This window comes from Glycine soja, chromosome 11, assembly GCF_004193775.1.
Source record: "Glycine soja cultivar W05 chromosome 11, ASM419377v2, whole genome shotgun sequence".
NCBI lineage: Eukaryota > Viridiplantae > Streptophyta > Magnoliopsida > Fabales > Fabaceae > Glycine > Glycine soja.
In genome coordinates, this window is record NC_041012.1 from 51,692,465 (window position 1) to 51,707,393 (window position 14,929).

Sequence of the window (14,929 nt, forward strand, 5' to 3'; positions counted from 1 at the left end):
CCAACAAATTATATTTAATTGAAATGGATAATTGACAGTAGCAACAAAAGCTGCTATTACACTACAAAAGCTACTTCCTATTACAAATTCTTCAGCAAAACAACAATTGACAGTAGCAACAAAAGCTGCTATTACACTACAAAAGCTACTTCCTACTACAAATTCTTCAACAAAACAACAATTACAATATCAAAAGCTGCTATTACACATTTTACCTAAAGTACATTCCCCCTAAAACTAACATTACAATTAAAAATGAAAAACCTAACAACACAATGTTTGTTAAATTTCTCATTTTCTTCTGCAAAGCTTCAATTTGTAGCCTCAAATCAGCCACTACCATTGTTTCTCTTGAGACAGAAGACGAATTAGAAAGTTGGTTTTCTTCTTCAACCCATTGAAAAAATTGACAGTTATCTGGGTCTGTTTGGGGTAATGCACAAGTATAGAATAACCTTCCTGGGTTTCTCCTTGTTCTTGCAGTTCGAATAGCTGCACGTCTTCCATGGTGGCATTGCCGAATGAAACTACCAGAAAATGCACAACAACTGCCACTTGCAGACATGGACAAATCAAGTGAACAAGCAGCAGGGACTGAGCCTCAGAGTAGAAGAAGAAGAAGCAACTCAGCGTGGGAAGAAGAAGAAGAAGAAGAAGAAGCAACCAGCAGCTTCGTAAACCCTAATTTTTTTGGAGAAGAAGAAGCAACCTTGCATGTGAGAGACAATTTATAGATGCAGACCTCAGTGCCACGTTGGACAATCTACGTGGCACTGAATTGCCACCTATACACCTCACTAACGCCGTCACCTGAGAAATTAACGACAGGGACTATTTTGCAAAACTTATGTAAAGTTAGGAACTATTATGAATTAAAATTTAAGTCAGGGACTAATATGCAAAGTGGTTACAATCTCAGGGACTAAATTGCCTATTCACTCCATTTCATTTCGACTTTGGAACTCTTCACTTCTCTCCTACAATTCATCATCATATTAGAGATAATTTTGTTCTCACCTAAAAAAAGAAAAAATAAATATTATTTTGTTTTAGATATTCTCTGACATTCAATTAGCAAAAGTAATTTAAAATTTAATAACTACTGTAGTTTGTTTTTAGCCGAGATTTCAATCTTGGATCATCATAAGAACGGAATTTAGGTAGTTGAGACATTTAATTGAGTCTTCCATTCATATTAGCTGTAATTTAAGTTTGATTTTTTTTATTTTATTTTGTTCATAAATTATAGCCAGTAAATTATACTACTACTTCTTAACCTTATAAGAGAATGTGTCATCCTTGATCTAATTTTTTTTACTGCCGAAAAATAATAAGACGATTAGTCCTTTCTACTAGATGCAATACATGTTGGTATGATGGTGAAATAATGTTCCAACTAGGAAATAAAAATTGAAAGAAATAGTGTTTTGTGTAGAAAATAGGAAAAATCAATTTAAAAGCTATTTACTGAAATAGAAATATATCTTTTTTATGTTTATAAAGAAATAAAATCACATATGAAAATTTCCACGGATAATAATTATTTAGGGGGGGTGCATATAGATTACTTGATAAAATACTCTTGCACTGAAGTTTCTTTAAGTAGAAAAATACATAAGAAGACGATATTTTTAAGCATTGTTTGAAAGATAATGATTGAAAAATCTAAGGTGGAAACTTATTAAAAATATGGCATTGCCTATATTTCTATAAAACATTGATATAAAAGGAATAATTAGCAAATATGTACTATCATAAATAAAATTGTTTTGAAGTTAGGCATTGGACTGGTAAATATTTAAGGAAACATGAGGTTGAATATTATCACTAAATTCTTAGTTGATGAGGGAGTTCGGCATACTTAGTTAGCTATGATGCATATGTAATCACTTATCATGATTATTTTCCCCTCATAATATAAGGTATAAATCGTTTCATTCAGGAGTGAGTATACGTGTCCCCGTGAGTTTGCGACAGAGAAAACAGAATCACCCAATAGAACAACAATATTCCAAACTTCTCCTTTGACACATACTTGTAGTTCTTTCCACTCAATAAATTAAAGATTAAAGATAAGCAAATGTTTTGACATTAAATAATAAGTAAACAAAATGACAACTCCAATACATACTTTCAAATTAGGAGGGGAAAATTTAAATAATTAATTGTATTTTTTTTTGCAAGATAATGAGAATAATTAATTTATACAATAGTATTACAAAAAGAAAATAAAATTGAAAAAATATGTAGTACATCAATGACTGTTGAAGAATAAAGTGAACTAAAAGATGTATGCACTAAAAATTAGTATAGCCTTTATGTATTCTTATAAAGTGAACTAAATAATGTTGTCAAACTTCATCATTCAATCACATTTTAAACAATTCAAATAATAACAAATCAATATTATCTTATCTTTTATAGCTTTATTCCACTTCATTTCAGTATTTTTCATCAATCCAAAAATATGGTATACATTATTTCCCTAGGTAGAATCAATATGATCTATTGAAACCCGAAAGAACACTAAGACAAGGAACATCTAGAAATCAAAAGCCACAAGGCATGAAGTAACGAAACCAAAATGACTGAATTTAATATGCTTGATCTTATCATCTTGAGAAGTTTCTTACAGGGAGAAAGAAACTAAATCGCTATAAATGCAGCTTACAATGGAAAACTAATATTACAGGAAGCAAGAGGCTTCCACACTAAGTCTAAAACACTAAGCACATGGACACAATCAGTATTCGGTATCGTCTCATAGTGCACCAATCAAATCTTCACCTTTCACCTCTGTATAACAAGCAGAACACAAGTATATACACATATCCACAATCATCTCAGCAATGCTTTCAACCATATGGTGTGTTGTGTTTTCTGCAACTTCACCTTGGTAAAGCCGAAATAATAATGCTTGTGATGATCAGATTCAGAAGTGTAGACTTTGGTTGACCCAAAAGAACTGTATTAAAATGAATAGTGGTGGGAAAAATCAATCTGAAGAGACTTTAATCCATTTATTTTCTGAGGTTAAAATGATCAGGAACAAATAGCTTCCACTGAGAGTTTCTTCAAGACATTTGGACATGGATCTCCTCCAAAATTTTCAGGTGACACAGCTACTGTGCACAAGTTCTGTCCAACACAATTCTGCAATAACAAAGTTTATCGTTGAATAATGAACCAAGTAATAAGATAAGACCATAATAATAAGTGAGTTATTTGACTAGCAAAAAAGAGAGAACAAAAGGCAATACCCTTTCAAAGGCATCATAAGACATGTGAGCATGGCAGCTTCCTTCATGGAAGTTTCCACAAGAACCTACTGGAGTACCAAAGCTAGCAAATTTGATTGATGAGATTTTCTGTCCAGGGCTACATGATAAATGAACTTTTGGTCTAACAGGTGCTTTGCCAGAAGTTTGCATCTGATAGCTTATAAGATTTGGCTGCCACTCATAAATATCTGCACATACACTATCTATATCCCTTCTAACCAAAGAGATTCCATTGAGGTCTCCACCTAGCTCTTCAAACACAACCAATAAATTTCCTGTTGGCTTTAGCCATGATTGAGGAACGTGATACCTGAAATTACCAGCCAGTAATTAATTAGTTTCTCAGCAGCATTACACAACTTGAGGGCAAGCTATATATTTCTCACTTACCATCTTTGAGAAGCCTCGCCACAGTTACTTCTGCATTTATTCTCGTTATAAGTTCCAGCATAGTCACAGTAATCACAAGTACCAGATGCTTTATAAGCAGGCCAGTAGCGGCCAAGATTCTGTCCATTTAACCACACTTGACCTTTGCCCATGCTGTTCATGTCTAAAGCCAATGGTGCAGTCCCATCTGGCGCGTCAAATGTTGTCTGTAATGATATTAAAAAGGATGTTGCTTAAAGAACTGCCTCTCAACAAGAGTGTTGAAATTTTCGGGTTTAGGTAGTGAAATTAAAAGAGAAAATAGATTGAAACTGATTGACTTGATGTGATGGGTTGCAAAAGACAAAGCACTAATAGTAGGAAGAGTAGTATCCCTCGTTATAGATCATCTAAGATACTCTAATATATTCTTAATAGTGTTATGAAACATTTTCAAGATATTCTAACAAAGTGCAACCCAAAAGGGTCTATCTTGTTTGTTACATCAAGTTTTATATATTTTTTTTAAAAATGTTTTTGGTACTTATCTGGTATGTACCCACTAGTACCCAACACATCCCAGATATTGGTATATACCTGGTAAGTGCATGGCATGACATTAGGAGTTCCCATGCTAAAAACAAAGGATAGTGTGGGGTTGAGGAATAAAAAGAAAGTGAAACATGTCCTTTTTCCATAAGGAACATTCCCTGCTTCCTCTATGATCATTATAATACTATTTATAATAATAATAATGAAAGAGTACTGTCACTAGAACAGACAAATACATATAAAAATTAAGCAAAGCCTACAACATAGGTTTAACTTTAGAAGGTTATAGAGGTCCTGTGATATATTATTACTCACTTTGTACCAAGTCAATGGCTGCCTTTGAGAAACTAAAGATCCCTGAATCCACTCCACTGACGAACTTCCACTAAGAGAGTGAAGACTCAAGGTTTCACCTTTAAGACCAACCTATGCAAAACACACAATTAGATTAATTTCAAGCAACTGAAAGAGAAGGCATGGTGAATGTTTGAGGGAGAACCTTATAAGACCATTTCTGCCAAGACAAGTCCCTTCTCCCTTCGTTGAGACCACTTAATGAAATCGGGCCAAGAACACCAGCATTCCATGTTTCAAAATGAGGACCAACATTCTGCATGTCAAATATAGTTATGACTCATGATCATAATCTACAGTTGATGATACTGAAAAATCAGCTTAGTGTGACATGCAGGGGTGCTGACAATGCCTATTTGATGTGTGTGTGTGTGAGAGAGAGAGAGAGAGAGCAAACCGGGAGTCCAACTGCAACACTTAGAAGAGAGATCTTGTTAACACCGGTTCTGAGCTTCACTCCCTCGTTAAATGTCAGTTTAGGGAATTCTAAGCTTCCATATGCAGTTCCTGACCAAAAGAAGAATAATAGGATCAATAACAACAAAGCTACTGGACAATTATTGGCTTCCAAAGTAAAATAGTATATTTACTCTGTGTTCTAAAAAAGAAAGGTCAAACAGGCATGACAACTAGATCCATGATGTTTCAGTCCAAGTATTGGGTAAATTCTTCAATGAAACCTAGATTCTAGTATTGTTTCTATGCAATGTTCTAATTTATTGAACCCTAAAAAGCATACAATAACTAATTTTAAAGAGTCATCTTCCTCTTCGATCATAATGAGAAAAAGTACAGAAGATAACTGAAACTATTCTTATTAGTTGAATTAAGTGGTACTGAAATTTGTAGGCCAGCACATTATGCTCCTCACCTGATAGCTGACCATTTATAAAAACATGCAAAGCATGCCCAGCAGAAAACACAGTAAGAACAGGATCCTTTCCGTTTCTCAGAAATCCTTCATTGGGATCAAGCACAACACTAGCAAAAGGAGCAATACAGGTATAAGATGTGGAAAAAGCAAATTTGATAATACGATTCATCAATTGTTCTAACAAAGGAATGTAAGAGAAAAAAAAAAAAGGAAACAGAGTGCCGAGTTGTATGTCACTCACTCTGTGGAGTACCACAAGTAGTCAGATAAATCTCTTGTTGTATTTAACTGCTCCAACAGGCCAGTCATTGTGAAGGAACTATCATCAGTTGTGGTTGTTTCTTCGTTGAATGATAGCCAAGAGAGACCACCATGAATAGGAACACGAGTCATCTTCATCTGGGCACTCTGAGAACCAACCTGTACAAAGATTTTAGAATTTTTATTTTGGCTGAAATCTGCTGCCACTTGGAAATTATTGAAAAATCTCACTTTTTTTTTTCATTCACATATGGTTGCTTTCATGAAATAAAAAAGTAAAACAATAACTGAATATAAAAGAATATATCCAGCCAATCACATGTGCTTTGGCCAAGCCCTTCTGTACTCAAATTTTCATTTAGAACTAACTCAGTTGATCATCTGAAATAAAAATATTTAATTTTCTCACCCTAGCAGTGTTATAAACGGTGTTCTTGCAATCAGGAAGAATGCTTATAGACCAAGGAGGCAAGTTGTAATGCATGTTTCCAAATGCCACTGTTGCATAAGATTTGGGGTTGTAGTTTGCAAGGAATGCGGCACAGGCTCCAGACATTGATTTAAAGACATGAGCCTGGACATTAATGACGAAAATAGAAATTAAGTCTGGTTGTAAAGCATTTTATTTAGATAGGATTGATAATTCTCACATCACTTAATCACGTTATACCTCTTGATAGTTTCCAATCTTTGTTACAGTAGGATCTCCAGATACTAAAGCTGGTTCACAGAGTTTTATTGCTCTGTGTAAATCCTTCAGATGACCCCACTTTGGTTGCCTGAGCAATCCTGCACGGAGGAATAAAGAAAAATAAGAATAAATGTATATCAAATATGTGAAGCTCTTCACGTATAGTGCAAAGTAATTGAGCATCTCTAAGGCAAGGGCACACCATTAGATGTGGGACAAGCACAAGTGCCAATTACATGTATCAGATTTTCATTGCCACACATCAACAAGAAGCAATACATAGAAATGTACCAACCATATTCATTATTCACAGGACTCACAATATAGAAAATTGATTTGGATTTTTGGTTAGCGTAGAGGAACAGCAGCAATGTTCTAATTTGCTATGCCTCACAATGTTAAGGAACAAAGGAGGTTTATAGATTATATTTTGAGATTTTTTTCTTGTAGGTCCTACATAAAAAAGAAGAAAAAATATATCATAATATCAGTACTTATTGGTCATATCGGGCATTTATAATCCTTTGCGCTTACCATATTCATCAAGTGGTGCATCATAATCATAGCTTGTAGCAATAAAGGGACCACCAGCAGTTCGACCAAAATTTGTTCCTCCATGATACTGAAAGGAACAAAATAAAGGGACTGAGTTGAATATTTAAAATATACACATCAAAATCAATCAATAATGAAGTTACCATGTAATAATTTATAAATGATCCCCCTTTCTGTATAAACCTTGCAACTGAAAATGCCAAGTCTTCAGCAGGTCGATGAGGAACAGGACCTCCAAACTCGGTAAACCTGCAAGCATAAAAGAGGAATAGAGGCAATGAATAATCACTTGATATCTCTAGCTTGAATGATTCTTATTCTTATGGAAACCAAAGAAATAAGAAACAAGGCATCAATACCAGCCAGTCCAAGCTTCTGTCCACATCTTTGGCTTGTAAGCCTTATTTGGAGAGAAATAATCACAATAGAAGCCATTGCAAGTGTTAATCTGCGAAACATTTTATTACATTTGAAATTAGAAGTTGAATACTTTGGAGGCATTAAAGACTGCATCAAGGACAGAAAAATTAGACAGTATTCCCACCCAGGAAAAAATAGCTATGAACAATATAGAAATACATATATAGAAGATAAAATGTTTTCTCAAAAAATGCACTTCATCTGAACTTACAAGAGGATCAGGAGTGTCATCTTGCTTGCACATGATCCATGGAACCCCAGTACCAAGTTCCATAGCCATTTCTGCTGCCCACTTAGTGTAAGCTTTACCGGCAGCACCAATTTCATACTGCATAGGTCCATATTCATTTTCAATCTGCACATAAACACCAGTAGTAAAGATAACAGTCTAAGTATTCATCCCCGCTCTAGTCAAGGAATGAAAAGCTAGTCAGTAAACAAAATACACAAGATAATATAAGGCAAGTAATTGGATTAAGTAACAGCACATTTTTTTCTACCTGGGACATAATTATTGGACCTCCCTGAGATTCATATAACCTCTCCGCTTTCATCAAATCAACAATCTTCGTGGTAAATTTTTGCATTTGAACCTTCATTAAAGCAATGTAAAAATAAAAAAAATAAAAAGTAATTAGAAGGTTCTCACAATGAAAAGGGAAAAGATTGAGAATATTTACGAATTCTTAAGGTACAAGGAAGATTGGAATCTAACCTTAAATGGTTCATTGTCTGTTCTGAAACTGATTCCTGGAATGTACTTTAGCCAAACAGGGAAACCACTGAAAACCAATCAAAGAAAATCTGCTAAGATATTTCTAATTTGAGATGCACCAAATTTTTTTTGCAATGAACACGTTCATTACCCAAAGTTCCACTCAGCACAGACATAAGGACCAATCCTGAGATGAACATAAAGGCCTGCTTGCTGCACCAGCTTTATGAACTTCACCAGATCATAGTTCCCCTCAAAATAATACTACAGCAATCAACAAAACAACAACATTGAGATTGGTTATTCAATATTCCTCGCTTCTCATTCATAATATACATGTGAATGCAAGAAAAAAAAAAACTAAAAGCCATTATTTTTCTATTTTGAGCTACCTTGCCAGGTGAAGGTTCGTGTCCATTCCAGAAAACATAAGTCTGAATCACATCCAAGCTTCCGTCCTTGGCCTTTTGAATAAGATCTGGCCACATCTGAGAAACAAAGAAACCCCACAAGTTACGAATGCAAAAAAGGAAGAAACTTTAAGGCACCCATTTGTCAAAAAGAAGAAAACATGAGGACCCCGAAGCTCATTTGAGAGTAATAACAATAATAATATTAATATTAATACCTCAGGGGTGCTCCTTGGGTAATGAATGGATCCAGAAATGAGGATCCTTCTCTGGCCATTAATGGTGATAGCCTTAGAGTCATAGGACACTGAGGCCTTAGCAGAACCAATGAGAGAAAAAGCCAGAAGCAGTGCCACATTCCACATTATGAGCTTCAGCTTCAAGCACATAACCATGATTCACCTTGGTGGTGCTTGCTGCTTATTCTATTATTATGCCTGCAGAGGGAAGCAGCTAGGAAGTGTCTATGGTTTTCCCTGCTTTCTCTCACTCTTGTTCTCTCTCTCCCTTATTATTATTCCTTACTTTTTCTCTTTGCAAAATGATGATTGGAATAAAAATAATAAAATAACTGGGGCGGCAACCTTGCAATGTTTTTTTTTTCTACTTTGTAAGTGACTTTAATTTGAAGATGTTTTAGTACCAAATGGAGTTGCTGCTTTTAAAGGCTGAGGAGTGAACTGGTTCGGCTTAGAAAGAGAGTGGGACCTACTTTTGAGTGAAATTTGGGACCCACACACTTGTCCTTACGCGGACCTAGACTAGAACCAATCCAATTATTTTCAATTTTTGCTTTTTTTTATACTTCCTTTTCCATCTTTTAATAATTTATAATTTTTTCGAGGTTAATAGAAAGTTTAACGAAGAAATCGGAGTTAAAGTTAAAGGCGTGTTTGGGAGAAGCAAGTTGCCCGAAAACGAGATTTGAGTTACCATTTTCATGCGACAGAGAGAAAGATTCTCCAGCCAATCCTAATGTCATGGACTGTATGTTTTCTGTTTTACTTACATACCTTCATTCCCACGCGCCTCAAACCCTCGTCACTCACATGATATCATAAAAATAAGAAAAAGAGAGTAGAAATAGAGATAATAAAAATAATATTGGTAGTTTGGTATTATAAAAATAGAATGAAAATAGGATGAAATCTACTGAGATTTTTCACTCTATTTCTCATTTATTTTTATTCATTTTTTATATTTTTTCAACTAAATATATTATTCTAACAAAATTCTATTTATTTTCTTAATTTCTATTGACCATATTTCTTTTCATTGTGCTATCCAAGGATAAATAATTCACATTTCAGAGGAAAATTATTAAATATAATGTTAGGCAGATAAAGTGTCACATTATATAAAAATGAAAAAAAATATCATATAAATTAAGAAAAAATTTATAAACTTAGAATAAATACGAAGAGATTCAATCTTTTCATTCCTATACAATATGATACGAGTTTTTAAATCTAAAACTTAATTACTTGATTCATCAAGATTAAATGAGTTGATTAGTTTAGTTGATAATAATAAATTTATTTTAAATTTATAATTTTTTTAGAAACAATATTGTCATTAATACATCTCTCTTATAATGGTTTGTAAATACATTTTTTATCTTCTTTTTACGAACGTATTCTTAATTTAAAAATAGTTAACACAAAAAATATTATAAATTTAGTCTTATAAAAAATAAACAAACACAATTTTAAACTTAACACAATTGAGTCTTAAGTAGGGATTCATAAGTCATAACTCATATATGTGAAAGATTACATACAAATTTATAAAAACTTATCATTAATTGATGCTTATTGGCATTAAACAATTTAATGTTAAAAATAGAATACATTAAATAGTAATAAAACTTTTTAATGACTCCTCAAACAATAAAAGTAGATTATGAAAAAAAATCCTATTTGTAAACCGAATTAAATGATTTTCTAAATAAAATATATTAATAGCAACGATAAAAATGAAAAAAAAAATTATAAAGTATGCATTAAAAAGTCATTAATAAAATTCTAACAAAATTAAAAAGTCATTATAAAGTATGCATTAAAATATATTTTTTCAACTAAATATATTATTTCTAACAAAATTCTATTTATTTTCTTAATTTCCATTGACCATATTTCTTTTCATTGTGTTATCCAAAGATAAATAATTCACACTTGAGAGGAAAATTATTAAATATAATATTAGGTAAATAAAGTCTCACATTATATAAAAATGAAAAGAATATCATATAAATTAAAAAAAACTTAAAATACACACGAAAAGATTCAATCTTTTCATTTCTATATAATATAATAAGAGTTTTTAAATCTAAGATTTAATTACTTGATTCATCAAGATTAAATGAGTTGCATAATGCATGGACTTGTCTCGCTTTCGTCATTTCAATGCTTGTCAACAAATAATTGAGAGTGGAAATTGAGTCATGTCCTTATTGATCCACATATCCTAACTTAGACATCAAGGATATTTTTTTATCTGTTGCTGGCATTGCATGTTCCTTTTTATTTTTCAAAGACGCATAATATAAGTCATAGTTGTTATCATGGCTTTCTATGATATGAACCGCCTCTAACATCAAGACCGATGTCGGTTTAGTTTGTTGATAAACTAAATTGATGCAACCTAAAATAAATATTTAATCCATATAATAATTATGTTGACGGAAAAATGCTAAAAGAATGTTTGTCTTTAAAGAACCACAAGATTTTTAAAAATGGTGCGCTAGGAGTTTGGATAAGTTTTGCTTCAATTGGAAGGTACTGGAGATTAATTAAATCCCAAATTCTATTTTGCAATTGGCAAAATTCATCAATTTGTGTCAGAAAATTACCCAGCAGTTTTGTGTCGGAAATTTCCCCATTCCAAATCTAGATTTTGGGGAGCTATATATGTGATCAATCACATCACCTTCATAAGCAAATATTATATAATTCAGATTGCTGGAATTTGTTATAATTAAGGCATGGTGAGATTAAATAGAGAATATATGAACTATTAGTCAAAAACATTTTTAAGGACACTGATTAGAATTTTTTTTTACAAAAAGCATTTTAAATATCTGTTCTAGAGCAGGACACTGCCTTTGTATGAAGGCAATTAGATGTGAAAGTGAAACACAAACAACTTGAACTTGAAGCATTAAGCTTTTTTCTTTCTTTCTTTCTGTAAGAATTTTAGGTATTGTTCACTATTTTATGAAAACCTGTTTTATCTACAAATAAATTAATTTAGTTTAAAATTGTAAGTACAGATTTAAAATTTATTTTAATGACATACTTTTTTGTTTTTACATTTATAGATGTTGTGGTAGACTGGACATTGAACCCTGTTGTTTTTTTTAAAAAAAAAAAAGAATACACCATTTTTATTACATATATTGATTTGTGTATCTCTATTAAGATAAACTTAATAATTAAAACGAGTTGAACTAAAAAATACTGAGAATAGATGAGGGTTTCCTTTTCAAGCTTCGGATCAGAATTCAGAACACAACCTGTCATTTAATCTCTCGAGTTTAATCTCAATATAATTGAAAACAAAACAAGTATTGGGTTTATAGGCCTTGTTTGATTAGAACTACTGTTCATGGCAGTGAAGGCTTAAGAGGAAATTAAGATACCCTAGTCACTCACTTATCTACATAGTTGGTGATAGCTGTGATCTAGTTAGCTTCTAAAGGAAGGATGTACCCAATATTGGACATTTGCTCCTACTTTTTATGACCAACAATACCATTTTGTTGGCTATAATACAAAGCCAGCTCATGTCTTCTATTTCAACCAATAATCGTAAATGTAATGCCTGAACATACAAAATTCATCACATTTAGAAGCTCCATAGTATATGCTTAATTAAATAAGAAACCCTGTACCATATCCACTTGCCAGTGCCCTAATTATTAGACAGCACGTGATGTGCACATGATCCACTCTAATTGATGACAACGCAGTTTTTTGTGCAACAATAGGAATTGGGTAGATGCACAACCGCGTGTAACCAATAAACATATTAATTCGGCATAGAGAAAGCACAAGATAAGAATATAACAATAACTGTAACAAATGATTGAGTAAAGGGAGTGAAATTTGCCGTGTTCATAAATCTGAAAAGTTGCAGAAACTCGTGATTCTTGGATGAATCGAAAGAGCTCACATTTGAAAGAATTTCAAGGCATTTTAGTTTGTAATGCAGATAAAAATGTAATGTTAGGGTATGTCGATTTCAAGCGATTTTTTAAAGGCAATGTTTATGCAGAATTTTAAGGCATTTTAGTTTGTAGTGTGGATAAAAATTTGCCGTATATTTTTACATTATCAACGTATTTAAATTAAATCTTTTAAAAAATTAACCATTATCAATTATATAACAATCAATAATTAGACCTTTCAAATAGATTTTATCAAGAGACAAGCGAATGAGATTACTCATCAGTTAGTCTCTCCTCTTTTGATCATATAATTTATTGTATTGCACATTTAATTTATAATTAAATGAGATGAACTTTTTTCAGTAAAAAAAATCAATAATTAGATGAAAGTATATATTTATGTTATCGATATATTGTAAAAATATCAAATGAGATTCCTTTTACAAATTATTTATCTAAATTGGTCTGTTTTGAAATTATTTACTTTATGAGTCTATTTTTTTTATTACAAAGCGCCTCTCCAAAGGACGCGTTTTTCGTGAAGGTGACACATGGCAGAACTTGACACGCGTCCTGGGTACGACGAGTAATGCTGCTGCAGCAGGCGCGTCGGGTCGCGCTGGGACCCAGGCACGACAGGTCGCGCTGGGACCAGGCACGACCCAGTTGGATCGCACTTTATTTAATAGTTTTTATATTTTGTATATTATTTTTATTTAATACATTTCTATATTATTTTATTTAATTTTTTTATATTTTATTTGATAGTTTCTATATTAAATAAATTCTTAGTATTATGTATGATTTTAAAGTCATAAATAATTTTTTATATTGTTTTTATTTACTATATTTTTTATATTTTATTTAATATTTATATATTAAATAAATCCTTAATATTAGAAAAAATAAAGAAAATATTAAATAAAATATAAAAAAGTAAAAAAAATATTAAATAAAATATTATAAAAACAATATACAAAAATATAAAAATATTTAAAATAATATTATGAAAATATCTTACATAAAAAAAATACTAACTCCTTTTAAAGACCATACAGAAAGAATATGTGTAAGATATTTTCATCTGCATTTAAAGTACTAGGATATTTTCATAAAATTATTTTAAATATCTTATTATGAAAAATTATTTTTTATTTTTTATACTAAAATCGTAAAAAAAATTATATTTTTTTAAAATTCAACTTTAGAGTTTAAAGTCATATATAATTTTATTTAAAATAATATTTTTTTATTAAATATTTCTATATTTTTTATATTATTTTATTTAATATTTTTTACTTTTTTATATTTTATATTTTATTTAATATTTTCTTTATTTTTTATAATATTAAAGATTTATTTAATATATAAATATTAAATAAAATATAAAAAATATAGTAAATAAAAACAATATAAAAAATTATTTATGACTTTAAATATAGTAAATATATAGTTAAGAATTTATTTAATAAAAAAACTATTAAATAAAATATATAAAAAAATAAATAAAATAATATAAAAATATATTAAATAAAAATAATATACAAAATATAAAAAATATTAAATAAAATGCGACCCAACTGGATCGTGCCTAAGTCTCAGCACGCGTCTCAAGTCCTGTCACGTGTCCCCTTTAGGGGGAACACGCCCTTCGGAGAGACGCTTTGGAATAAAAACAGATTCACAGGAAAATAATTTTAAAACAGACCAAGTAAATAATTTGTAAAATGAAATCCATTTGGTATTTTTGCCCATATTCAAAATAAATTATATTTTTTATTGTTATCACAGTATAATCATAGACTACTAATAATACTTGATAAAGGGGTGGGGTGGGGTGAAGACTATGTACCGTCTTTTCCATGCTCTAAACAATGAGAAGTTTTTCGTAAAATAAAAATAAAAATAGAAGTAACAGGAGTTTAATTAAGATATCTGCAGACTCAAAATAGTAGAGTCTTTCTATTTCCTGCACCTCTGAATATAAGATATGATGATAAAAAGGATAACAAGAATAAAAGATGAAAAAAGTACAAAACGAAAAGAAAAAAGACATGAAAGTGGGAGTGTAATCTTTTGCTAGACCGTATATCATGTCCTTTCACAACAAGAATATATCTTGGTTTTTATATCCTATTTTTTTTCCCATCTTGTAAGGCTTTTGCCATGTGGTGCTAGTTTACTCTTTTTTTTGTTTTGATTACCAAGACTTTTGTGCATTATACAAATATTTATTGATTAAGAAAAATATAAAATAGAAATTAATATTTAAAATTATA

The 14,929-nt window shown here is 31.2% G+C and overlaps 1 protein-coding gene across 1 annotated transcript; it reads right to left on the bottom strand.

Annotated features, from left to right (window-relative positions):
- Positions 1–2,566: 2,566 nt before the first annotated feature.
- LOC114377096 (beta-galactosidase 1-like) lies at positions 2,567–9,115 on the bottom strand. The gene is made up of 19 exons (XM_028335491.1): positions 8,701–9,115; positions 8,465–8,560; positions 8,224–8,336; positions 8,073–8,139; positions 7,858–7,950; positions 7,569–7,712; positions 7,297–7,385; positions 7,081–7,186; positions 6,917–7,004; positions 6,362–6,480; positions 6,101–6,265; positions 5,672–5,850; positions 5,428–5,537; positions 4,954–5,063; positions 4,702–4,812; positions 4,518–4,628; positions 3,672–3,877; positions 3,261–3,591; positions 2,567–3,153 (listed from the first exon to the last, which is right to left on the bottom strand). Exons 1-19 carry the CDS (start codon positions 8,875–8,877, stop codon positions 3,043–3,045), a joined length of 2,526 nt encoding a protein of 841 aa, XP_028191292.1. The 5' UTR covers positions 8,878–9,115; the 3' UTR covers positions 2,567–3,042.
- Positions 9,116–14,929: the final 5,814 nt, after the last annotated feature.